The sequence below is a fragment of the Schistocerca serialis genome, chromosome 1 (assembly GCF_023864345.2).
Source record: "Schistocerca serialis cubense isolate TAMUIC-IGC-003099 chromosome 1, iqSchSeri2.2, whole genome shotgun sequence".
NCBI lineage: Eukaryota > Metazoa > Arthropoda > Insecta > Orthoptera > Acrididae > Schistocerca > Schistocerca serialis.
Genome location: NC_064638.1, coordinates 686,341,958 through 686,367,198, shown reverse-complemented (window position 1 = coordinate 686,367,198; position 25,241 = coordinate 686,341,958). Strand labels below are relative to the sequence as shown.

Sequence of the window (25,241 nt, the reverse complement as noted above, 5' to 3'; positions counted from 1 at the left end):
CGCAATCGCTGGCCATGCTTTTGCAAAATGAAGAAGAGAACGGTGGCTTCTTCCTATTTTGTTCGTGGTAGGGACAAGATATACTTTCTTCCAGTGTGCAGTGGCATCCTATCGAAAGCAGCTGCTTTAATACATGCAGAGGAAGAGATATATTTACATTTGGGGGCAGCAATGGTTTGCATGTGTGATGTTTTTTAAATATAGCTCCTCTCGTACGCCGACTCTGAACAGTTTTGCATTGGTAAACGCGGGTGAGTCATGTTGGCTTGTCAAAATCTATTTGGGTCAAATGTTGAACGTTGTGGCAGAGTGGCTCTCACATATACTAATCAGTGGGGTACTTTCATTCTATTTATGAGTTACGTTTATTACGATTTAGCACGTTGATACTTCATTCAGAAAATAGCTGTGTCTTACACAACGTTACAATGTACGTTGAAGAACTGGTCTTTTTACTGGCGTGGTAAAGATAGGACATGTTTCATGTTACTGTAATTGATGTGGGCTACGCAAATTTTATATGTATGAGGCACAATAATGATGGAAGTTAACTTCAATCTTATACCAATTAATTTCAAATCCGTACCATCTACATACTCAGTTAAATGAAGTTATAGTCTTGTGGGATGATACGTACGAAACAACTGTAAGACCTTGCATGAATACCCTGTGTAATACTAACGAAAATAAACATTTTCATAGCCAGTTTTGTGTATACATACACTCCTGGAAATGGAAAAAAGAACACATTGACACCGGTGTGTCAGACCCACCATACTTGCTCCGGACACTGCGAGAGGGCTGTACAAGCAATGATCACACGCACGGCACAGCGGACACACCAGGAACCGCGGTGTTGGCCGTCGAATGGCGCTAGCTGCGCAGCATTTGTGCACCGCCGCCGTCAGTGTCAGCCAGTTTGCCGTGGCATACGGAGCTCCATCGCAGTCTTTAACACTGGTAGCATGCCGCGACAGCGTGGACGTGAACCGTATGTGCAGTTGACGGACTTTGAGCGAGGGCGTATAGTGGGCATGCGGGAGGCCGGGTGGACGTACCGCCGAATTGCTCAACACGTGGGGCGTGAGGTCTCCACAGTACGTCGATGTTGTCGCCAGTGGTCGGCGGAAGGTGCACGTGCCCGTCCACCTGGGACCGGACCGCAGCGACGCACGGATGCACGCCAAGACCGTAGGATCCTACGCAGTGCCGTAGGGGACCGCACCGCCACTTCCCAGCAAATTAGGGACACTGTTGCTCCTGGGGTATCGGCGGGGACCATTCGCAACCGTCTCCATGAAGCTGGGCTACGGTCCCGCACACCGTTAGGCCGTCTTCCGCTCACGCCCCAACATCGTGCAGCCCGCCTCCAGTGGTGTCGCGACAGGCGTGAATGAAGGGACGAATGGAGACGTGTCGTCTTCAGCGATGAGAGTCGCTTCTGCCTTGGTGCCAATGATGGTCGTATGCGTGTTTGGCGCCGTGCAGGTGAGCGCCACAATCAGGACTGCATACGACCGAGGCACACAGGGCCAACACCCGGCATCATGGTGTGGGGAGCGATCTCCTACACTGGCCGTACACCACTGGTGATCGTCGAGGGGACACTGAATAGTGCACGGTACATCCAAACCGTCATCGAACCCATCGTTCTACCATTCCTAGACCGGCAAGGGAACTTGCTGTTCCAACAGGACAATGCACGTCCGCATGTATCCCGTGCCACCCAACGTGCTCTAGAAGGTGTAAGTCAACTACCCTGGCCAGCAAGATCTCCGGATCTGTCCCCCATTGAGCATGTTTGGGACTGGATGAAGCGTCGTCTCACGCGGTCTGCACGTCCAGCACGAACGCTGGTCCAACTGAGGCGCCAGGTGGAAATGGCATGGCAAGCCGTTCCACAGGACTACATCCAGCATCTCTACGATCGTCTCCGTGGGAGAATAGCAGCCTGCATTGCTGCGAAAGGTGGATATACACTGTACTAGTGCCGACATTGTGCATGCTCTGTTGCCTGTGTCTATGTGCCTGTGGTTCTGTCAGTGTGATCATGTGATGTATCTGACCCCAGGAATGTGTCAATAAAGTTTCCCCTTCCTGGGACAATGAATTCACGGTGTTCTTATTTCAATTTCCAGGAGTGTATTTCATTCAGTACCACATTTTCCTGTAACAGAAATAATCCGCTCTTTGTATTATTACCCTACTTTCAGGTCACTGAGCTAAGGCACCTTGGTAACTACAAAAGTACGGCTATATTAAGCTCTGGTTGCATGTTTTATGATATAATGGTACTGAAGCTCGACGCGGCGATGGCCACCACATTATACAGGGAGCGGTGCGGGAACTTCCTTTATTTTTAAAAAAAACCATAGAACAGGAAGTGTTGAAGATATCACTTTAATTCTCATTTCTTTACATAGAGGCACATTTAAAGTTTTATTTATTTAGGGTTTGGAAATGATACCCTGAAGGTGGCCTCCGTTCTGCTGAATGTATTTGGACAGTCGATATCGGAAGTTTCGGTCGACTTTGTCCTGCGTCTCAGCTATTTTGGCAATAGCAGTACAAATATTGTTTCGTAGCTCACCCAGAGTACACGGATGGTTGGTATACGCCAAGGATTTAGGACAGCCTCATAAGAAGCAGGGGCATAAACCTGACGAGCGCGCTGGCCACTGCAGATCGCCCCATAAAGACATGAGACTCTCGAGAAAGTGTTCGCGCTGGAGAGTCATCGACGTTCGTGCTAGAGAGTCATTGACGTTCGTGCTGTGTGAGCCGTGGCGCCATCTTGTTGTAACCAGACCTCTCCCACAAGTTTAGGAATAAAAAGCTCCTCAGTCAGCTGGATCTTAACTGACCCACCGTTCTTTTCGAGAAACCATGGACCAATAATACCAAATTTGCATAATGCACAGTAGCCACACGTTGTGTATGCAGAAGGTGTTCATAAATTTCTTGGGGGTTCGTGTCACTCCAATATCGGATGGTTTCTTTATTCACACAAACAGATAAATGAAAATGTGCTTCACCCCTGAAGCTCAGGACCTCATGAGGCAAGTTTTCGATGAAGTCTTCACAAGTATTTTTCCGTGAAACATAATAGTGTAGATTAAGTACACTACTGGCAATTAAAATTACTACACCACGAAGATGACGTGCTAAAGACGCGAAATTTAACCGACAGGAAGAAGATGCTGTGATATGCAAATGAATAGCTTTTCAGAGCATTTACACAAGGATGGCGCCGGTGGTGACACGTACAACGTGCTGATATGAGGAAAGTTTCTGTGGTGAGCGTGCTGTATGACCTTCAGTACACACACCATCAGATTATTTGACTTGTCGCTCTAACGAAGTAGGCGAGTGTCAGCAATATGTCTCGTGGTCTTATCGTGGCGTGTTTATCTTCTGCCGTTAGGTCAGACGATAGAAATGCCACTTGCACGCTTAGAGTAGCAGATTGACGGTGACCAACTTTAAACAGAACTTGATTAATTTTCACACACATTTATTAAAATAATAACAAGCATAAAAATTACTTAACTTGGTTCTGGATGCTATTTCCAACTGACAGTCTGAATTTCCTTTGGTATTGGTACCTTAATCTCATTCTCACATATATCTCTGATACTTGACAAAGGTGTCTATACATTTATCTTCATGGCTATTTATTTATTCATTTATTTATGCATTTATTTTACCTGGCAAGATTAGGGCCTTCAGGCCCTCTCTTACACCTAACCAGGCATATTCAGATTCAACAAATTTCAGTTTCTACGGAACATTAAGGACATATAACATGTTATACAGTATTAATGTTAAAGAAAAAAAATAGAGATTATAAAAGTAGTACAATGATAACTATAACAATCAAAAAATAATTATAACAATCAAGAATAATAATAATAATAATAATAATGACTATGTATATGAAAGTAAACATTTTTCTTTTATGAATGTCAGTCCTATTGCTAGTTGGGAATTTTCTCGTTATATTCTTGAAGCTTGTGAGTTATTCTCATCAAGCAGAGACATAAGACGATGGAATGGGGTGAAAGAGATATAGAAGAGGTAGATAGGTTAGAGGAAGAGAAATAGAATGGTAAAATTCGAAGCTATGATGGAGAGGAGAATGAAAAAGATGAGAGGGGCACAACAATGGTGGCTATACCGTCCCTAATATGTAAGTCTTGAGTTCCCTCTTGAATGTTGAGTGGTTCTGGATAAGACGCAGATCACAGGGGAGCGCGTTCCATAGTCGTATGGCTGAGATGGAGAATGACACAAAGAAAGATTTTGTGTTATGTAAAGGTACAGCCAAGATGCTAGACGTATCCGATCTGGTATTGCGGTTGTGGAATGATGATATGTGTTTAATGTGAGAAGATAAGTATTGGGGGCACCAGTGGCTAAGAAATCGATGAAGTAAGTACATCGTGTGGAAATCGCGTGGCTTATGTGGGCGTATCCAACCTAGCTGGGAGTATGAAGGACTGATATGATCATACAACCGTAAATTGCTTACGTATCTAACGCAAGCATTCATCACTAGCTCGAGGCATCTCGAATTTTCACTATTTGTGCCGTGTTGAACTACATCACAGTAGTAAAGATTAGGCAAGACTAGTGTTTGGACTAATTTTTGTTTAACATGGGTTGGAAATATTTTTCTAAATTTTTGAATCGCCTGTAGGGAGGAGAGCGATTTCCGGCAAGCTGTGACTGTTTGTTCTTCCCAGTTTAGGTGTTCATCCAAGATTATTCCAAGGTCTTTTACTGTTTTTTGGTATGGTAGTTGGGTACCATTGAGGAGTATTTGAGGGACTATTTCGCGAAAGTACCGACTGATTAACTTTGGATGAGATATAAGTATGACCTGGGATTTCTTGGGGTTTAGTTTCAGACCTAGGTTCTGTGCCCATCGAGAAACAGAGCAAAGATCTGCGTTCATACTCGCTACTGCTTCAGCAATGTTCTTGGGGCTTGCACTTATGTACAGTTGGATGTCGTCGGCATATAGATGGTAGTTGCAGGAGTGAATCACTGAAGAAATATCATTAATGTACAGTGAGAAGAGTAATGGACCAAGGACGGAGCCTTGGGGAACTCCAGAGCGCACGTTTTTCCATGATGACTTTTCCGACCCACAAATGACTTGTTGGCTTCTGTTTTTGAGGTAGCTGTCGAACCAATGTATTGTGCTGTTTGAGAAATTCAGCTGCTTCATTTTAATTAGTAATATATCAAAGTCAACTGTATCAAAAGCCTTGCTAAAGTCAAGCAGTGTTGGGATGGTAGCTTCACGTCTGTCCACAGCATGTTTAATGTCATCAGTTACTTTGATTAATGCAGTTGCTGTACTATGGTGCTTTCGAAAGCCTGACTGATATTTGTCGTGGATGTTATGAGTTTTGAGGTAATCCGTCAGCTGTTCATGGACGATGTATTCTAGGGCTTTAGATATTGCAGGAAGTATGCTGATCGGCCTGTAGTCACCTGGCGACTTAGGGTTGTCAGTCTTGGGTATAGGTTGAATTAAACTTTGCTTCCACTCAGGAGGATATGTGCTACTGACAATGACAGGTTGAAGATGTCTGTGATAACTGGAGTAATAGTGTTTACGACGTTCTTAATCATGCCAATGCTCACTCCATCATTTCCTACTGCCTCGGAAGAGATTCTCATAATTGCCTTGTGTACTGTGCCGGTAGTGACGTGTTTTAGGAAAAACTGGTCTCTCGAGAGATTGGTATCTTGGGGCTGGTAATTTGTCGCTGCGTGGCAGTTTACAGCTGTTGAGAAGAAATCGTTTAATTCTTCTGCAGACGCTTGATAAACAGCGTCAGATCTTCGCTTCCCTAAACCGATACTGCGCAGCTTTTTCCATTAACTGGCGTAATGCAGTGGTGAGCCACGGAGCGGGAGCTCTCTTTACCTTAACAGTGCGTTGAGGAGCATGTTTATCATACAGTGCAATAATTTTGCGACATAATTCCCGAATTTTTCCGTCTAAAGTCGGTTCATTGCTTATATCATGCCAAGGGATGTCTGAGCAATCCTTTTGAAGAGCGTCATGGTTAACATTTTTTAGGTTTCTGTGGGTTACCAGGTGAGATTTTTCTTTGGTAGTATGTACTGAGTAATTTAAGAATATCACGTCATGAGGAGAGAGTCCTGGAGCGGATGTCTGATTGGCGCGAATTATTTTATCTGATCGCTTTGTTGCTATTATATCTATGAGTGTATGGCTGTGTGGCGTGTGATGAGTTGGGTCCAGCGGTGTTAAACTCATATCATTGGAGTGGAACACTCTCCTTAGTTTTTCTGCAGAGGGAGATTTTAACTGTAAGTCGATGTTTGTGTCGCCCATAATGATTATGTGCTCATACAGTGTCACGAGCGAGGCCAGGGTAGACTGAAAGGAGGACATAGCACCGACGTTTGGAGGTTTATAGATTACTCCAATTAGCAGTTTCTGATTTGACGTATTTATTTCGAAAAACAAGAACTCTGCTTCTCCTTCGCCCTTTGCATCCGATGTGCACAGTATAGTAGGTCTCAGATCAGAGCGAACATAGGCACCCACACCACCGCCGCGTCGTGTTTCACGATCTGCCCTTAGGAGAGAGCAACCAGTGATTCGGATAGCGTCGGAAGAAATGTTTGGTTTCAACCAAGCTTCAGAGACGAGGATAATAAGGAACAGCGATTGGCAGAACAGGTCACAGAACTCGTGAAAGTGAGCCGTTAGCGACTGAGCGTTCGCGTGGGCCACAAAGAGCCCGCCGCCGGAACCGGTCCGTCCCATTGTGGCCGCCTGTAGGACCGAGCGCGCTCCGTCTACCTGCTGGCCGGAAGAGGGACAAAAACTGGATTTCGCGGGGGAAGACATATTTACAGGTGTGTCCAAGGTCGTGACTGACTCAAGCGTCTCTGGGCTAAAGGTGAAAGACAAGCTGGAGGTATCGGAGAAGGGAGCGAAAAGAAAGATGGAAAGTGGCAGTAGTGGTTACGAAAAAGATAATAGTAGTAGCTAGTAGTAGTGGTAGTGACGAGGATGAAAATAACAGATATAGAAAGGCGGTTTTAAGGAGATTCCTGTTAATGGAGAATGTTAATTCCCGTTTGACTGACAATGTGAATATACATGAGCACTTATGATAAACAAATAAAGAAGCAATATTTATGTGAAACAATTTACTGATTTTAAATAGAGTACTTATGGTGCATATAGAAATAACGAAGCAATATTTACGTAAAAAAATGATAAGAAAGAATAAAAATTAACTTATATTAGACAGAGTACAATATGAGACTTTGTGTCTCGCGAGATTTCGCTCAGTCTTTCAGTTCGGACATGTTCGTCACCGTTTTCCTCCCTCCTTCCGTCTTGACTACGATCCTGCCATCCTGGGTCCACACATTTTGAAGGCCGAACTGTGTGATCGCAGTGTTCAAAACTTTTAGTCTTTCGCGCGCCAGATCTTCCCTCAGGGTAAACCCACTCTTGGCGAGTTTTCTTTTCTGAGCAAACACTTCAGCTCTTTTCCGGTATGACACAAATTTAATTATTATGGGCCTGGGTTTCATCGCACCTGGTATCCTGCGCCCAACACGGTGGCTTCTGTCAATATCGGCCACGTCGATCTGCACGCCAAGTTTCTTACGCACGAGGCTAATGGCCAGGTCTTCGGTGTTTTCACGATCGTTTTCAGCTACCCCGAACAAGCGCAAGCTGTTCCTTCGCTGATACTGCTCAATTTCATCGGTGGCCGCAGACAGTTTAGCTTCTAGGTCGGCGGCTTTTTTCTCTTGTGCGGCCAGGGACTTTCTAAGAGACTGGATTTCGGTGCTGTTGCGCCCGACAGAATCTTGCAGTTTGTCCATTAACGCGGCCGTCACAGAGGCCGTGATGGATTGCACTATTACGTCTAGCGTGTCTTTACTGTGCAGCGCCGCACTCACCTGGGACCGGACGAGCTCCCCGATGTCGGGAAGCGAGGCCTCACCTACCGCCGGAGACCGGGCGCCCGCGCTGCCTGCGCCCCTGTAGCCTCGCCTGCTGCCGCTTACTCGTGCTCTTCCCATTTTTCACTCACTTATCACTTGTGGTAATCAACGGAGAACAACACACCACGGCAAGTAACACTTGTTTAGTCCGATGCACACGTTGTAGACTGCCGCACTTCTCTGTAACACCTTCAATGAGCGGAAAAACTCGCGAGCCAAAGAAACGCGCGTCACTCAGTGGCCGCCATCTTACAGGAATATGGTAATCTTATTAGGCGCAGACTGAAACTTGACTACAGACTCGTACAGACAAATGTAGAACTCATACAGACTGGTAGAGACTAATGCAGACTGGTACAGACTGGTGCAGATAAATGCAGACTGGTACAGACTGGTGCAGACAAATGCAGACTGACTAATCAGAGGTCTGTACACTTGTAATAATACCTCGCGCGAGTGTGATCCGCGAGGAGAAAAGGTTCTACGTTAGCAGCAATCTCATTGGTTGCGTTACATATTAATACGCGGATCGGCGGAAACACAATTTGGTCTGTCTCTATGGCAGCGCCATCTCGTAGTGCGGAGACGGACGAGCGCTGGGCCTGCGCTGTTGTGCTTAGCGGGGCGTGCTCTAGTGGGAAAGTTGCGTACACGCTGACTACGCGGAACTATGTACAGAACAGTTTCCAACCGATTTCTCATACACAAACGGCAGTTGACCGGCGTTGCCTGGTGAAATGGTGTTGTGATGCCTTGTGTAATGAGGAGAAATGCGTACCATCACGTTTCCGACTTTGATAAAGCTCGAATTGTAGCCTATCGCGATTGCGGTTTATTCTATCGCGACATTGCTGCTCGCGTTGGTTGAGATCCAATGACTGTTAGCAGAATATGGAATCAGTGGGTTCAGGAGGATCCCAACAGCCTCGTTCCACTAGCAGTCGAAATGACAGGCATCTTATCCACATGGCTGTAATTGATCGTGCAGCCACGTCACGATCCCTGAGTCAACAGATGGTGACGTTTACAAGACAACAACCATCTGCACGAACAGTTCGACGACGTTTGGAGCAGCATGGACCATCAGCTCGGAGACCAAGGCTGCGGTTACCCTTGATGCTGCATCACAGACAGGAGTGCCTGCAATGATGTACTCAACGACGAACCTTGGTGCACGAATAGCAAAACGTCATTTTTTTAGGATGAATCCAGGTTTACAGCATCATGATGGTCGCATCCGTGTTTGGCGACATCGCGGTGAGCGCACATTGGAAGCATGTATTCGTCATCGTCATACTGGCTTATCATCCGGCGTGATGGTATGGGGTGCCATTTGTTACACGTCTCGGTTACCTCTTGTTCGCATTGACGGCACTTTGAACATTTCAGATGTGTTACGACCCGTCGCTCAACCCTTCATTCGATCCCGGCGAAACCCCACATTGCAGCAGGATAATGCATGACCGCATTTGCAGGTCCTGTACGGGCCTTTCTGGATACAGAAAATGTTCGACTGCTGCCTTGGCCAGCACTCTCCAGATCTCTCACCAATTGAAAACGTCTGGTCAATAGTGGCCGAGCAACTGGCTCGTCACAAGACGCCAGTCGCTACTCTTGATGAACTGTGGTATCGTGTTGAAGTTGCATGTGCAACTGTACCTGTACACGCCATCCAAGCTCGAAAGACTTGCACCCGGCGAACGGTCTACCCGACGCGAGGCCTAGTCACACAATATTTACATTAAGCTTTCAACTCAAGTAATGTGGTGCACCATTTTATTATACGACGTTTCCAAGTCTTGCCTGTTTACTATTTTTACAGATAATTAAACAATATTTAATTTTTATCTGCTTTAGTGTAGTCATGCCAACCACGGACTAAATGGTTCAAATGGCTCTGAGCACTATGCGACTTAACGTCTGAGGTCATCAGTCGCCTAGAACTTAGAACTAATTAAACCTAACTAAGCTAATGACATAACACACATCCATGCCCGAGGCAGGATTCGCACCTGCGACCGTAGCGGTCGCTCGGTTCCAGACTGCAGCGCCTAGAACCGCACGGCCACTCCGGCCGGTCAACCACGGACTCTCTACGAAAATGACTGTAATCCAGATCATACTCAGCGAAGGGGTTAAACATTGTATGTGCTCTTTTTATACTGTTTTTAGTCTGATTTCATTCTGGTGACTGCAATCAATGGTTGCTGTGTGATTTGTATGCCGTTTATGTTTTCCTGTTACGTAGGTAATTGCTTGAGAATGGCTTCACAGCCGAATCATAGCAGTAAGCAGAATAGAAATAGAAAGGAAATACATAACAGCTGAAGCAGGAAACTAATTTCTTTAAAATTTTTAAATATTTATGAGATTTAGTGTTATTATTTAAGTTTTCCATTATATGACTTAATTTACGTGGATTCCTATTATTTATTTCAACATTGTTTTTCAATAGTTCATACGTTTTTACTTTTTGCACTGACATTTACGTTATTTGCAGTACCCTACAGTTAAAGCTGGGGGGGCGAGGAGGAGAATGTTGTTAATGTTAAAGCTGGGGGGCGAGGAGGAGAATGTTGTTAATCAGTGCAAGGTGTTGCACCCACTTTGAATCTGCGCGAGCAGTTTTTTCTTCTCTTTCTAACATATAATCCAATTTTTTAAATTGTCTAGATCACCAGTAATGTGTAATCTTAAAATTTCGGTTGTTCAGACCTGAAAGAACAAGCAAAAGGAAAAAAATTGCCTCAGGTTAAAATGTACGAAATAACCTTCAGGCAAATACACATATGAAGTTCGGTAACGTACAAAAGTAATCATTTACCATACAAAGATGTAATGGATGTGTCTGGCAGTTTGCACTATATTTTGTATTATATGATTTTCAGTAAGTTGACAGTACCGATTCCACATGTCTCGGCATCTAGCTGTTCTGCTTGCCATAATGGTGGGCTTCTTGAACGGAGTCTGTTTTGTCGTAGACTTGGTATGTCTTCCGGTACAGGTAATTCCAAATTCTCCTGTGGCTTGCCGTATTCCCTAAGCAAAACCTCGCTTCTATGGACTGCGCGTGGATGGATGATGCTCAGCAGAGAAACCCTGTAAATCGGTTTTGGTTGGACTGTCCGAGTTATAAGCCGCGTAGTGGGATTCAACTGGACGTCGATCAAGTTGGTGTGGCAGCTGTTTAGCCACACTGGGACACAATACTCGGCTGCTGAGAAGCCCAGCGCAATGGACGATGTGCTCTAGGTATCTGCTGAAGCTCCTCACGTGATTCTACATAATTTTTGAATAATATTGTTACAAGTTTTTATCTTGGCAGCAGTATTTTCAAGATGTTTTCTATATGAAAGGGTGCGGTCAAGGGTGGCACCAAGGTTCTTAGAGTATTTTTATGACAAAGAGTGTTTCTGTTAAGTTTCACTCTGACCTCCGCATTAGCTTGTTTGTTTGCCAGATGGAATGTACATACTTCAGTTTTTCTCGTACTGGGTTCAAGTCGTCGTGAGTTCATAACGGTTAGATCTTCTGCAGGAATCGTCTCGTCTTGTCCGAGATCCTCGGTTCTTCAAGCAGATAAAAGTTTTCTTGACGCCTTCCAAAGTAACTATGTAAGTGAAGACCACATGTGACAAAGTCAGGGAAATAGCATCGACCGCAATTGAGGGATTCATATCAAGTAAATTAAAAAACGAAGGAACAAATCCATCATGGTACACAAAATAATGAGATCACTGTTGCTGTAGCAACGGAAAAAGTAGGCCAGATTTTTAAAAATAGTACAAAATCCCCGTTAGTGGCGATGTTTTACAGTAGGTCGACATTCAGCATGGACTTGAGTGCGAGATGCGTTTAATACTTTCCGCAACGGAACTGTGTCGAAATCCAAAGAGATTCTGTTAGTATGTAAATTATACAAGCGACAAGAGACAATCAGTACTCTCTCTGTGCAATTGCAACGGTAATGTTGCCGACGACAGTGCCACTAAAGCGGAGTTAGTAAACATAGTTTTCACGAAATTTCTTCACCGAAGAAGATTTCGTGAACATTCCAGTATTCGAACCAATAACAGCTATCCACTTGAGTGATTTACAAGTAGGTTTTCTCGGTGTAGCGAAGCGGTTTAAACCACCCAAGAAAAGCAAGTCTTCTGGTCAAGACTGTACAACAGTAAGATTTCTTTCGGTGTATGCTGATGAAATCGTTCCATTTTCAGCAATCGCTAGATATCTGCCCCAATTTCGCATGTGTAGCTCTCAGTGCGTATTGCTGGAATTTCGTTTACAGGCCTTTGCCAGTTCGGCACAAGCTATATTTTCTGTTTGAGATTTTCCCGCATTTCCCTTCACACCACTTAAACATGAACTCTATACAAAAAACTATGTTGTTATCAGCTTAATGTCGAGGTACGTCCTGCACGGCAACTCGTTTAAGGAAGTTGGCAGTAGCCCGTGTCCGTCTCGTGGCGGTGGCGCTGCAATGCAGTTAGACAGCATTACGTGAATTCAAAGAGTTCTGCTATTCACTGCTAGATGGCAATGGCACCGTTTTCACAGCGGTATAAATTCTGGACGAAACCTTCCTCTGGAGTCAGTCTACCTATTACTGAAAACCATACCAAAATTCCTACTATAGACTGAACTAAAGAGAGGGAGGTGACACGGGTGACGCCAGTACCCAAGAAGGGTAATAGAAGTAGTGGTTCAAAATGATTCAAATGGCTCTGAGCACTATGGGACCTAACATCTGAGGTCATCAGTCCCCTAGAACTTAGAACTACTTAAACCTAACTAACCTAAGGACATCACACACATCCATACCCGGGGCAGGATTCCAACCTGCAACTGTAGCGATCGCGCGGTTCCACACTGAAGCGCCTAGAACCGCTCGGCCACACCGGCCGACAAAATAAGTAGTCCGTTGAATGATAGACCTATATCACTGACATCGGTTTGCGGTAGAACTAGGAACGCACGTCGTCTTCAAACATTATGAAATACTTCGAAAAATACCTTTTTTGTGAAGCACAATTGGCTTTTATTCACACAAAGTAATGAGTGCTATCGACATGGGATCTCAAGTTGATTCCATATCCCTAGCTTTCCAGAAGGCTTTTGACACCATTCCTCACAAGCGGCTTCTAATCAAAATGTGTGTCTATGGAGTATCGCCGCAGTTTTGACACAGAATTATTAATTTCCTTTGAGAAATGTTACAGTTCGTGGCAACTGACGGTAAGTCACTGGATGAATCAGGATTGATATCCGTGTTTCCCTAAGTATGTGTTATCCTCTGTGCTGTTCCTAATCTACATAAACGATTTAAGAGTCAAAACAAGTAGCCTTCTTAGATTGGTTGTAGATGATACTGTCGGTTACCGCTTAATAAAAACGTCATAAGTTGAACGGAAATTACAAATGATGCCGACAAGACTTCTGCATGTTGTGAAAAGTGACAGTTGAACATCAACAGTATAAAGTGAGATGACCCGCGTAAGTACCAGAAAAGGAAAGAAGTTCAGTTGTATTTCTGTTACACGATAAATCACACGAAGGTAAAAGCCGTCGATTCAACGGAATACCCAGGATTACAATTATAACGTAAACTTGAACCGCCGGCCGGGATGGTCGAGCGGTTCTAGGCGCTCCAGTCTGGAACCGCGCGACCGCTACGGTCGCAGGTTCAAATCCTGCCTCGGGCATGGATGTGTGTGATGTACGTAGGTTAGTTAGGTTTAAGTAGTTCTAAGTTCTATGGGACTGATGACCGTAAAAGTTAAGTCCCATAGTGCTCAGAGCCATTTGAAACCAAACTCGAACCGCCACATAGAAGATGTAGTGGGGATGGCGAATGAAAGTCTGCATCTTAATGGCAGAACGAAGATGCAACAGATACACTAAAGATACTACCTACACTACATCTACACTATCGTCTTCTGGAGTATTGCTGCACTATATGACCCTCATCATATGGTACTGATGGAGGACATCGAAAAAGTTCAAAGAGAGGCAGTAAGTTTCGTTTTGTCGCGAAATGGGGAAGAGTGCCATGGATATAATACACTATTCAAGGTGGTAATATTGAAACAAGGGCGTTTTTCGTTGTGGCGAGACCATTTCACGCAATTCTACTCACCAACTTTCTTCTCCAAATGTGAAAATATTTTATTAATTCCCACCTACATAGGCAGAAATGAGCATCGTCAAAAAATAAGAGACATCAGAGCTCGCACGCAAAGATCTAGGCGTTCATTTTTTCCACGTGCTAATTGAGAGCGTAACGGTCAAGGAATGGTCTGAAAGTGGATCTATGAACCATCTGCCAAGCACTTAAGTTTGAATTACAGGGTAGTCATGAAGATGCAGGTGTATTTCCTACCCCTTCATTCTGATCCGGGCACGTACTCCGTCTCTAATGTAGTCGTTGTCAATAGGATCTAATCTTCATTCTTAACTTCCTTTCGTCACATTTTCCTTCCTTTCTCCTTGTACTGAGGAGGACAATCTGTTCACAGAATAGATCACCTGCAATGGAAAGTATCAAACCACACAGCTTGTCATGGTTATTCCATAAATCCAGTTGTTTTCGTATTTGTCACGTAAGACATTCTTTGGTGAAAGTGTAGTAGAACCAGCAACCAAGTTTCAAAAAAGACATAAATATTTATAAAAACAGTCTTACGTTGAATCCGATGACGGTTGTGAGCGGCACCCAGTCGAAGGCAGAGGGCACCTCACCCTGGGCCTCGTCCACGTAGAAGTAGGCGCCCATGGCGGTCAGGCAGACACCGCACCCGGTAAGGCCCAGAATCCCGAGCGGCCGCCGGCCAACTCTTTCAACAATGAAGGACGACGAAATACTCGATGCAAGCATAACGGCCGCTACGATGATGGAAGACACATCTGCGTCGAAACCGCTTCCACTCTTCTCGAATATGTACGTCGTGTAGGTACCAAACGCTATTGCACCAGTGGACAAGTGGAGCAAGACGAACCCGGACATTATCAGCAGAGTCCTGCGGTGCACTGGTACCAAGAAAAGGTCTTTCAGCCTCCCTTTGGTCTCTTGCTTCTGTCGGATTGCTCTGTACATTGAGTCAAGCTCCGAGCGCAGTTCCTCTGGTGTCAACTCGCCCTTGTACCTTACGAGACTCTTCACAGCTTCAGATTCTCTGTTTCGCAGAAGGAAGAAGTACGGTGACTCGGGCATCCACACGAATGTGACAATGAAGATAATGGGGACGGCAGTGCACATGAAGGAAACAGTCGAAACGGACAAGTAGGGCGCTATGCAGTACATGAAAAGGCTGCCGCAGTTCATCAACACGGTGTGAATCATCATGAGCGTGCCTCGTAATTCGGTGTCAGCGATTTCGCACAGAAACATAGTGGAAGGACTGCCCATGAGGCCGCCAGATAAGCTTCCTATCGTCATGGCAACCATCAGCATTGCGTAAGAGTTTGAGAAAGCGACCATTGGCCACCAGACGAGGAGTGGCGCAGCGGCGGAGAGAATCAGCTTCTTCCTGCCGATGATGTCCACAGCGTAGCCTGCGGTGAACGTCGCTACCAGCCCCGTCAGCGAGTTGATGGAAGCCAGCCACGAGGCCTGGTCTGCGGTGATCGGGGCCGGAGAGTCCTCTGATTGCAGAATGGGGAGCGTCGTAGCCGACCAAGCCGCGAACGAGCCAAATGCAGTGTATATCAGCGACGCTGTGGATTAAGACAGTATAACATCGGTATATAAATTGATCTGTTAAAGCCAGTGATCAATAACAATTTTAAAAAAGTATGCAACCGAACATTTTTGATTTCTATTCACTCGATCTTCTGGTATAAGTTTTTTGTTCTGTGAACATTTCTGGCAGTAAAACACGCTGAGATCTTCAGATAGCTGTAGAGAGGTTCTGTGGTGCGAAAGTGTCAGATGAGCACCTTACTGAAAATGCGCACGTTACCGATGACTCAAGCTGTCACATCGCCATAGAACATACAACGTAATACGTCAAATGAATTCACTTGCTTTAAATGTGACTGCTGTAGTTAGAACTTTGGACGTGACTGTAATGTGTATCAGTTTGAAAATGCAGATCACTGTTCTTCCAGCTACGTGTTTTGGAGGATCATACATCCATCACGTGAATGTAGGTCAATTAAAAAGGACACAATGTGGCCCTGTCTAACAGAGGGATGCAAAAGACTATCCCACACTGCTAAGCAGTATTCAAGCAGTGGGCGAACAAGCGTACTGTAACCTACTTCCTTTGTTTTCGGATTGTATTTCCTTAGGATTCTTCCAATCAATCTCAGTCTGGCATCTGTTTTACCGACTATCAACTTTATATGATCATTCCATTTTAAATTACTCCTAATGCCTACTCCCAGATAATTTATGGAATTAACTGCTTCCAGTTGCTGACCTGCTATTTTGTAGCTAAATGATAAGGGATCTATCTTTCTATGTATTCGCAGCACATTACACTTGTCTACATTGAGATTTAGTTCCTATTCCCTGCACCATGCGTCAAATCGCTGCAGATCCTCCTGCATTTCAGTACAATTTTCCATTGTTGCAACCTCTCGATACACCACAGAATCATCTGCAAAAAGCCTCAGTGAACTTCCAATGACATCCGCAAGGTCATTTATGTATCTTGTGAATAGCAACGGTCCTATGACACTCCCCTACGGCACACCTGAAATCACTCTTACTTCGGAAGACTTCTCTCCATTGAGAATGACATGCTGCGTTCTGTTATCTAGGATCTCTTCAATCCAATCACACAATTGGTATGATAGTCCATATGCTCTTACTTTGTTCATTAAACGACTGTGGGGAACTGTATCGAACGCCTTGCGGAAGTCAAGAAACACGGCATCTACGTCTGAACCCGTGTCTATGGCCCTCTGAGTCTCGTGGACGAATAGCGCGAGCTGGGTTTCACACGACCGTCTTTTTCGAAACCCATGCTGATTCCTACAGAGTAGATTTCTAGTCTCCAGAAAAGTCATTTGACTCAAACCTAATACGTGTTCCAAAATTCTACAACTGATCGAAGTTTCGCTATCCAACACAATACGTTTACCCTGGGTTAGAGGTAACGGTAAACAGGATAATTTAGTGCCAGCAACGTGTCAGTTTGTCTGGGCACGAGCTGCTGTCTACCAGAGCTGTAGCAGCTGTTTGTTCTGTATGTAGGCTTACGGGTCATCTGTCTAGTAGTTGTACTGAGTGTAGATGGGCGATGATTTGCCAGAAGAATTAATTTGTGTTTACATTTTTTGTGTAGGATTAAATTGGAGTTTGTGTTTTGTCTTTTTTTTAAAAAAAAATCAGGTTAATTAAGGTCGAAGTAGAGTATGCAAAATGGTGGAAACACGTTCTACTACTGAAGATGCAGTTGCATTTTGAGAGCATGAAGGATAAATATTTCGAACTTAATCGTGGGTTACAGGCTCGTAAAGAGAGTCATGATCAGTCGAAATCGGAGTCTCGGGAGAGTAAGTCACGACTGAGAGTGCCTTCTGTTCTGTATTGTCTGGCAGTGGTCCCTGTGACTAATCCTTTCTCGGGTAGGGCAACAATTTTCGTTAAGGATATTTGGGACGCTGCGGAAGCGCGGGTGGTCAGATGAAGTAAACCTGTATGTTGCTAATATGCGTTTAGCGTGGAACGCCAAACCTATGTTGTCTACCACGAGGCATCGAGTAAAGCACATACGTCCTAGGAGTGAGCCAACAGTACCAAACACAGAGAAGTGCGTGATTTTTTTGGGAGAAATTACGTTGTTGATGCAGCTCCACGAGTCAGTGGAAGTATTCTCAGGTAGAATATTTAAGCTAAACGCAAAGACATATGTACAGATCCAGAATGCAGAAACTAACAGGGTACTGTTACAGGAGGCAGAAAATAGAGCGATGGATGGTTTTTTGCGTAGTATACATGCTGAAATGTCACGGAGGGTACGGATGCGGTACCCAGATGACTTAAAGTCAGCTCTTAGGATGCAACACTTATAGAGGAAGCGGATATGGCCATAAAGAAGAGAGTGGACCATCGCGTGTTCGCTGCTGAAGTCAAGTGTTTTTGTTGTAGTTGGGAGGAACATGTAAAGAAGAAGTGTAACGTACCAGAGTCCTATGTGTGTGGCATAGTGAGCCACAGGGCATTTGAGTGTAGAGGTAGATGGAAAGCTCTGGCAAGGGAAGCAGCCCTTAAATGGAAATTGGACTGCTTCAACTGTCGCAAGGCCGTCCCGATAGACCATAACAGGGCACAAGTTAGTGCACGGATGGAATGTAGCTTGGTGGGCTTAGTGAGTGGCAAGAAACAGAGATTTTTGGTGGACACAGATGCGAATGTGTTAATTATGTCTGGACCTCGTGAGGAGGAGGAGACTGGGGCCAACACGGTATACGTTACGTGGAGTTGGCGATGATAGGGTGGAATCATTGGGTACAGCAGCACTGGAGTTTTCAGTCAGGAAACTAAGTTCAGCGAACGCATGGAGGCGTTACCATGCGTAGGAGAAGGTTGTTCAGTGATTCTCGGGCTAGACTTTCTCGACAAACATCACGCTAAGACTGATTTATTGAAACGCACAGGGGAACTCAGTGGGATTGGTTTCAGCTGGGGGAGCAGTTGCAATTGAGACGATGGCACAACGTTCATCTATCATGGGAGTGAGACCAACTATACTGCGTACGTTTTCAGTAAAGATCGATAAGCAGGATAAAATATAGGCAGGTACTGGAAGATGGTGTGGGTTTCAGTGGATATCTATTGCCGAAGAAAACATTATACGTAGTTGTACCGCTCTTAAGCAATGAAAAGTTGGGTAGTTCTCATTGTTTTATCCGCATGTGAGTGACATTAATGGTGAAAGATGATTTATGATTAGTGTGAATGACTTTGGCGGAGGAGAACTGATTCTTCACAAAGGGTACAATAATAGTAACTCTGGAAGTCTTGGAAGACGAGGAAATCGATAAGTCTAGCCTAGAGGAAAGCCATAAGCAAAACGTCGATAAGCAAGTGTTACGAGGGAAAGTAGATTATTTGAAGGGCAGTAATCAAATGGCTGCTCACAACCTGTTGCTGAGGTTTCATCATTTTGTGCGAATTGACGGCTTAAATGGCTCTGAGCGCTATGGGACTTAACATATGAGGTCATCACACACATCCATGCCGGAGGCAGGATTTGAACCTGCGACCGTAGCAGTTGCGCGGTTCCGGACAAGCGCCTAGAATCGCTCGTCCACCACGGCCGGGGTGCGAATTGAAGGCTACAAGCAACCCCACTGATGCAACATCACATACCAATAGGGGAAGTGCAACAATTTAATGGAAGCCATACCATAGAGCAAAGAAACTGCAACCAGTGGTAGAAGAATTTATTGAGCAACTACAGGATGGGATCATAGAACCGAGTGATACTCCCTGGAGTGCAAATATTGTCATTGTGTCACAAAGGCCAGCGGACGGGATACGGAAATACGGATTTTGCTGTGATTACAGATATCTCAACGAGCGAACCACTGCAGATGCTTATCCATTTCCAAACATGACGGAAACTTTGGATAATCTGGGTCACTGTCGGTTCTTTACAACTATGGACCTAAGGGGTGGATTCCATCAATTGGAGATGGCGCCTGAAGGTAGGCGTGTTTACCGTCCCAGCAGGACATTTTCATTACAAATACATGCCATTTGGACTAAAGAACGCCCGGCAACTTTTCAGCGGTTGTTACATGGGCTACTGAGAGGAATAAATCCAAAAACTTGTCAATCTCTATGACATAACTGTCTGTTCAAAATATTTACCAGAGCATGTGAGACGTTTGGATGATGGCTTTAGTAGACTAGAATCGGCATGTTCCACTTTAAGAGTGTGCACAAGTGCCCTTTTGCGCAAACTCAGGTAAACCTTTTGGGGCACGTGATTAGTGAGCTTGTCATACAGACAGATCCTCGTCTTACAGATGCAGTTCAAAATTATCCGATATCCAGTATAGTCGTTCAGTGGCCTTTGTAATTATTATAGATGGTTCCTGAAAGACCTTGCGGAAATAGCCAGACCCTTGGACAAGCTACTGAAGAAGGGGATGAAATTCCATTGGTCGCAGGAATGTCAGGAAGCATTTGAAGAACTAAAAAAAAAAAAATAGTTTCAGATCTATTACTGGTTTTCCTGGATTTCGAGAAAGAGTTTATCCTTTCGTGTGATGCTTCAAACGTTGCAGTCGGTTGTCTTGGAAGAGATGGTACGTGGTCGTGAACATCCGGTGGCTGACGCTTCAAGACAGTTAAACAAGCCAGAGCGTAACTATTTAACAGAGAAAGAGATGTTGGTGCTCATATACGGTATTAAAAATTTTGGATGTTATCTGTATTGTAGGAAGCTTAAGGTCGTGACGGATCATGCCTCACTGAAATAGTTGCTTGATTTGAAAGATCCATCTAGTAGATTCACTCGATGGGCACTTAAGCACAGTGAATTCGAGTACGAGGTAGTCCTTAAACCAGGGTGATCACACACAAATGCAGATTCGTTAAGCCGCGGGATAGCAATGTTAAGTACGCTAGGGAAGAGTGTTGAAGAGTGACAGCAGGCACAGGCAAGGGATAAGGAGTGTCAGGTATTTAAGTCACAGCCACATTTCGTTACGCATGAGGGCTTGTTGTGTAGAATAACGAGGTGTGGACCACGTATGGTGATTCCAGAGGGAGTTTGGAAGGAAGTTTTGCAGAAAGCTAATGACCATATGTTGTCAGGTCAGAGTGGCCGACGTGCAATGGACAAACATGTAGCAGAGCAGTTTTGGTGGAGGAACAGGAAGTGTGACGTGGAGCATTACATTAAGGACTGTGTGCCATGCACGCAGAGGGTCAACATGACACATCAGAAATTTTACACAGCTATTGTAAAGGCTAACAGAGGCGTCCAGCCCATTTTCTATGTTGAGCTTGGATGTCTTTGGGCCGTTTGATAAAACACCTGCAGAAAATAAGCATGTCCTCACGACCATCGACCATTTTTCTCGATTTTTGGCAGTAGTACCGATGCCAGCAAGCATTTGTAAACAACTGCATATTCAAGTTTGTGGTGCCTAAGACCATAATTACAGACCAAGGAACGAATTTTGTCTTGGATTTAATGAAACAACTATCTCGTGTGTTGTGCATAACGAAGTTACGGACGAGTTCATTTCATACACAGACTAATGGGAAAATTGATTGCGTAGACAAGACAATTGCAAAGACGTGAAGCTATTACATAGCTTCCAAGCACGACGATAGGGACTCCTATGTACCTTATTTACAGTGTGGTTATAATTCGCAGGTTCATACTGCAACAGACCTGTCACCATTTGAGGTGGTGTACAGTAGGAAACTGCCACCTCCCTTTGACGTTTTGATTCCTAAATTATGACCTGATGGTGAGTGGGTGAGGGAGTTGCCAGAGAATTAGGGAAGTTTGGAGGAATGTGCAAAAGGCAAACACATAGGTGCTAGAACACTAGGAAAAACCACACAGATGCATGGGCAAATTGCTGCAGTACCACTTGGGATAATTTTTAATGGTCACTAGTCCCTATACGTCAAAGGGGAAAACGAAGAAATTTTTGACAAAATACCAGGGACCATACCAGGTCATGGAAATGACCTCACCAGTCAAAGCGAAGATACAGTTCTCCGCAAAAACTTCTGTTATACACGTCAGTCGCATAAAACCGTTTAAAGTAATGGTAGGGGGAAAACCACAGTTATCGGCAGCTAATCGGAAAGTGAATGTTACAAAGGGTGAAAAGAAGGAACCTGGAATTGGTTAGCAACGTAAGGTGCACGATGTGCCGTATGGGTTAAGGTTGCGTAAGTAAGTTGCATGGTTGTGATTTGTTGGTTTATTGCATCAGGGAGTAAATATTGTTTTTTTTTTGCCGTAGGGATATTTGTTGTTTTCCTTTGTTGCGGAGTTGTCGGTTTTTCATGTTATGACAAATGATACAGTTTTTTGTGAGTTGTACGTTCTCAGAAAGAGGGAGAGGGTGATAGAGTAATTTGTGATCTGTCCGGATGTCCACAAATGTGGACATGTGAAGCGAGTTTGTTTCTGGGGAAGTAAATGGGAAAAATTGTGGGAAGTAGCTTCTTACAGCCCAAATGCTCATTGGATATAGTCCGTATTCACGCCGGAAAATATATTGTTGAATTGCTACGATGGAGACAGATCGGTAGGGTTGAAAAAACTCGAGCTTCGGGAAAGTGGAATGATCATTAATGGCATTACTTGTGAGGTAGTCGGGAAGGATATTCGTCTCTTGGCTACGCTCACAGGCTCAGCTGTTATGACTCTGTCACGGAATACATTGTATTGGTCAGAATGAGAGTAATCCGTGTCCACAATTTAACATATTTAAATGACTCACTCAATACAGAGCTTTTGCAGTCATTGGACAGATTAATAACGTCCAAGCAAGAGGAAATTTCGATGGAACAAATGTGGCAGCATGTACACCATTTCCGGGAAGAACAGGAGCATAAAGTATTAGCGGTGAGTGTGTCGGTCACCAGTTGTCATGTGTTTCTAGCAGACTTTTTCGTACTGTAAACGTGCCAACACACAAGTTACCAGTAGAATGGTTGACCGGCATTGGTCGGGGAAGCAATTATTTTTAAGGTCTTAATTACTGTATAAGGGTACGATAAGGGTTGCATGGTAGTAGTAAAATGTGAGCAGAAGTCCTGTATGGTGAATTCGGGAGATTGTCCTCAATTTATAAATTATTAGAGTTAAGATGATGCAGCATAATGTTAAAGATTCGGGACGAATCTCTTCGGAAAGTACGAGATATTCTGCGTCACAAATAAGTAAAGGTGTGGATTTGGGGAATTCTTGTAAATCTCGTGCAGCTATGGTTGGAAGGCAGTAGTTAAGAGAGACCGGCTGACGCATCAGATGGTAGGCACGGGCAATGTTAATATTTTGCAAACGATTCTACGAGGCAGATTTATGAAACTGCTCACAGGCGGGAAGTCACAGCGTGGCAGGCGCTATATACAAATATGAAATAATCAGGGCAGCAGAGGACACGACATGCTGCGAAGAACTCATATATTGCAGCTACAACAACGGCTAGTGACCTATATGTAGGGGCCAAAGCGGGCTGAAGAAAGCCGACGTAATTAGCAAAGAGCACTCCACTAGTACCCCCACCTCTCCAGAAGAACTACGTTAGAGGCATAGGGAAGAGATGTATAAATAAGCGAGCCTGGAGGCTCAAAGCAGACAGTTATGTCGCCATATTGTCAGAGTCTAGAACAAGACAGAATGACGATTATTTAAATTGGAGGCCAACAGCGACAATCTGTTGGTGATGGATATCGGCGGCCAACTGGTCCTCTGAAGCCACTTCCAGCTTCCACTGCACGGACGCGTCATCACTGTGGCGAGGTGAGTCTCTCCTAGGAGCTACATCGGCACGATGCGTGACAGGGCAGCTGGCCTCTATTCTCTTGGTTACTTTGTCTGGTGGACTGCAAACTGCCGTCCGCAGGGGTGGGGCCGGGGCACGAACTCGCAGCCTCCCGGGTGCAAGGCTGCGGACACTGAACGAGTTGCCATGGGCAGATGGCCGGAGTTTGCTGAGGCTCACTACAACGGCGGCGGTCGGCTGCTTCCCTTCGGCCCTCTACATAGGGCCCACGAGTCCCACTGGAGGGAGCAGGGGGTACGCTGCGCGGCGTCATCGCCGAGTTCACGGCAAGACCGGCTGTGTGGCTTCAATGTAATAAAGTCGATGACATACTTGCCTTTATTTCTCTGCACAGCTTGGCGTGAGTTATCCCTCTCTCCCAAACCATACCTCCAGAATGTTCTGATATATTTCAAGTCTCGAAGAGTTATTGGCCGATTTACTTCAAGTTTTAAACTATATTATATTAAACATTCAGACAGACATAAAATACATGTATTTTTAAACAACAATGCCCAGGTTTTCTATTAATGCGTTAGACAAATTGTTTCTCCTATATATTCTTTCTCATTATACAAATTTATAAACATAAATTCGTTACAGAATATTGTGCTGTTTTATTTTCTTCCTCACAGATGGTGTCACAGGAAACAGCAAAATTGTATTTCTAGCATACTGGGCAATGATGGAATACTACTACTGAATCTGAATTTGGAATAACAATAAACTAGGCTCAAGGTCAGAGACGGGGTGGCGGATGAGGAGATGGACAGAGTTGTGGGAGGAAATGGATATGCAGAGCAGAAAGAAGGACAGAGAGAGAGGGCAGGGGGGGGGGGGGACATGAAGTGAGAGGGGGTGCAGAAGACGGGCAGAAAGAGAGGGAGGACGTGATGGATAGAGAGAGGGAGAAGGAGCATGACATAGACGAAGAGAGGCGGGGGAGGGGGAAGATGGACAGGGACAAGGGGGAGAATACTGTGACGTATATCCAATTCCCATGTGTATTAGGAACATGTTTTTTCCCTTTCCTTTAACTGGACTGAACGACTGCAACACGTGGCCGAGTACTAGTACACTACTGGCCATTAAAATTGCTACACCACGAAGATGACATGGAACAGACGTGAAATTTAACCGATAGGAAGAAGATTCAGTGATATGCATATGATTAGCTTTTCAGAGCATTCACACAAGGTTGGCGCCGGTGGCGACACCTACAACGTGCTGACATGAGGAAAGTTTCCAAACGATTTCTCATACACAAACTGCAGTTGACCGTCGTTGCCTGGTGAATCGTTGTCGTGATGCCTCGTGTAAGGAGGAGAAATGCGTACCATCACGTTTCCAACTTTGATAAAGGTCGGATTGAAGCCTATCGCAATTGCGGTTTATCGTATCGCGACATTACTTTTCGCGTTGGTCGAGATCCAATGACTGTTAGCAGAATATGGAATCGGTGGGTTCAGGTGGGTAATGCGGAACTCCGTGCTGGATCCCAACGGCCTCGTATCACTAGCAGTCGAGATGACAGGCATCTTATCCGCATGGCTGTATCGGATCGGGCAGCCACGTCTCGATCCCCGAGTCAACAGATGGGGACGTTTGCAATACAACAACCATCTGCACGAGCAGTTCGACGACATTTGCAGCAGCATGGACTGTCAGCTCGGAGACCATGGCTGCGGTTACCCTTGACGCTGCGTCACAGACAAGAGCGCCTGCGATGGTGTACTCAACGACGA

At 44.9% G+C, this 25,241-nt stretch overlaps 1 protein-coding gene across 1 annotated transcript in view; it reads right to left on the bottom strand.

Moving 5' to 3' along the window:
• The window catches only part of LOC126424796 (facilitated trehalose transporter Tret1-like), a 90,406-nt gene extending 66,636 nt beyond the window's left edge, over positions 1-23,770 (bottom strand). The window contains exons 1-2 of the mRNA XM_050087619.1: positions 23,728-23,770; positions 14,702-15,732 (exon numbers count right to left, since the gene is read on the bottom strand). Of these exons, the coding sequence (XP_049943576.1) occupies positions 14,702-15,732; positions 23,728-23,770 (1,074 nt within the window). The remainder of the gene's footprint in view (positions 1-14,701; positions 15,733-23,727) is intronic.
• Positions 23,771-25,241: the final 1,471 nt, after the last annotated feature.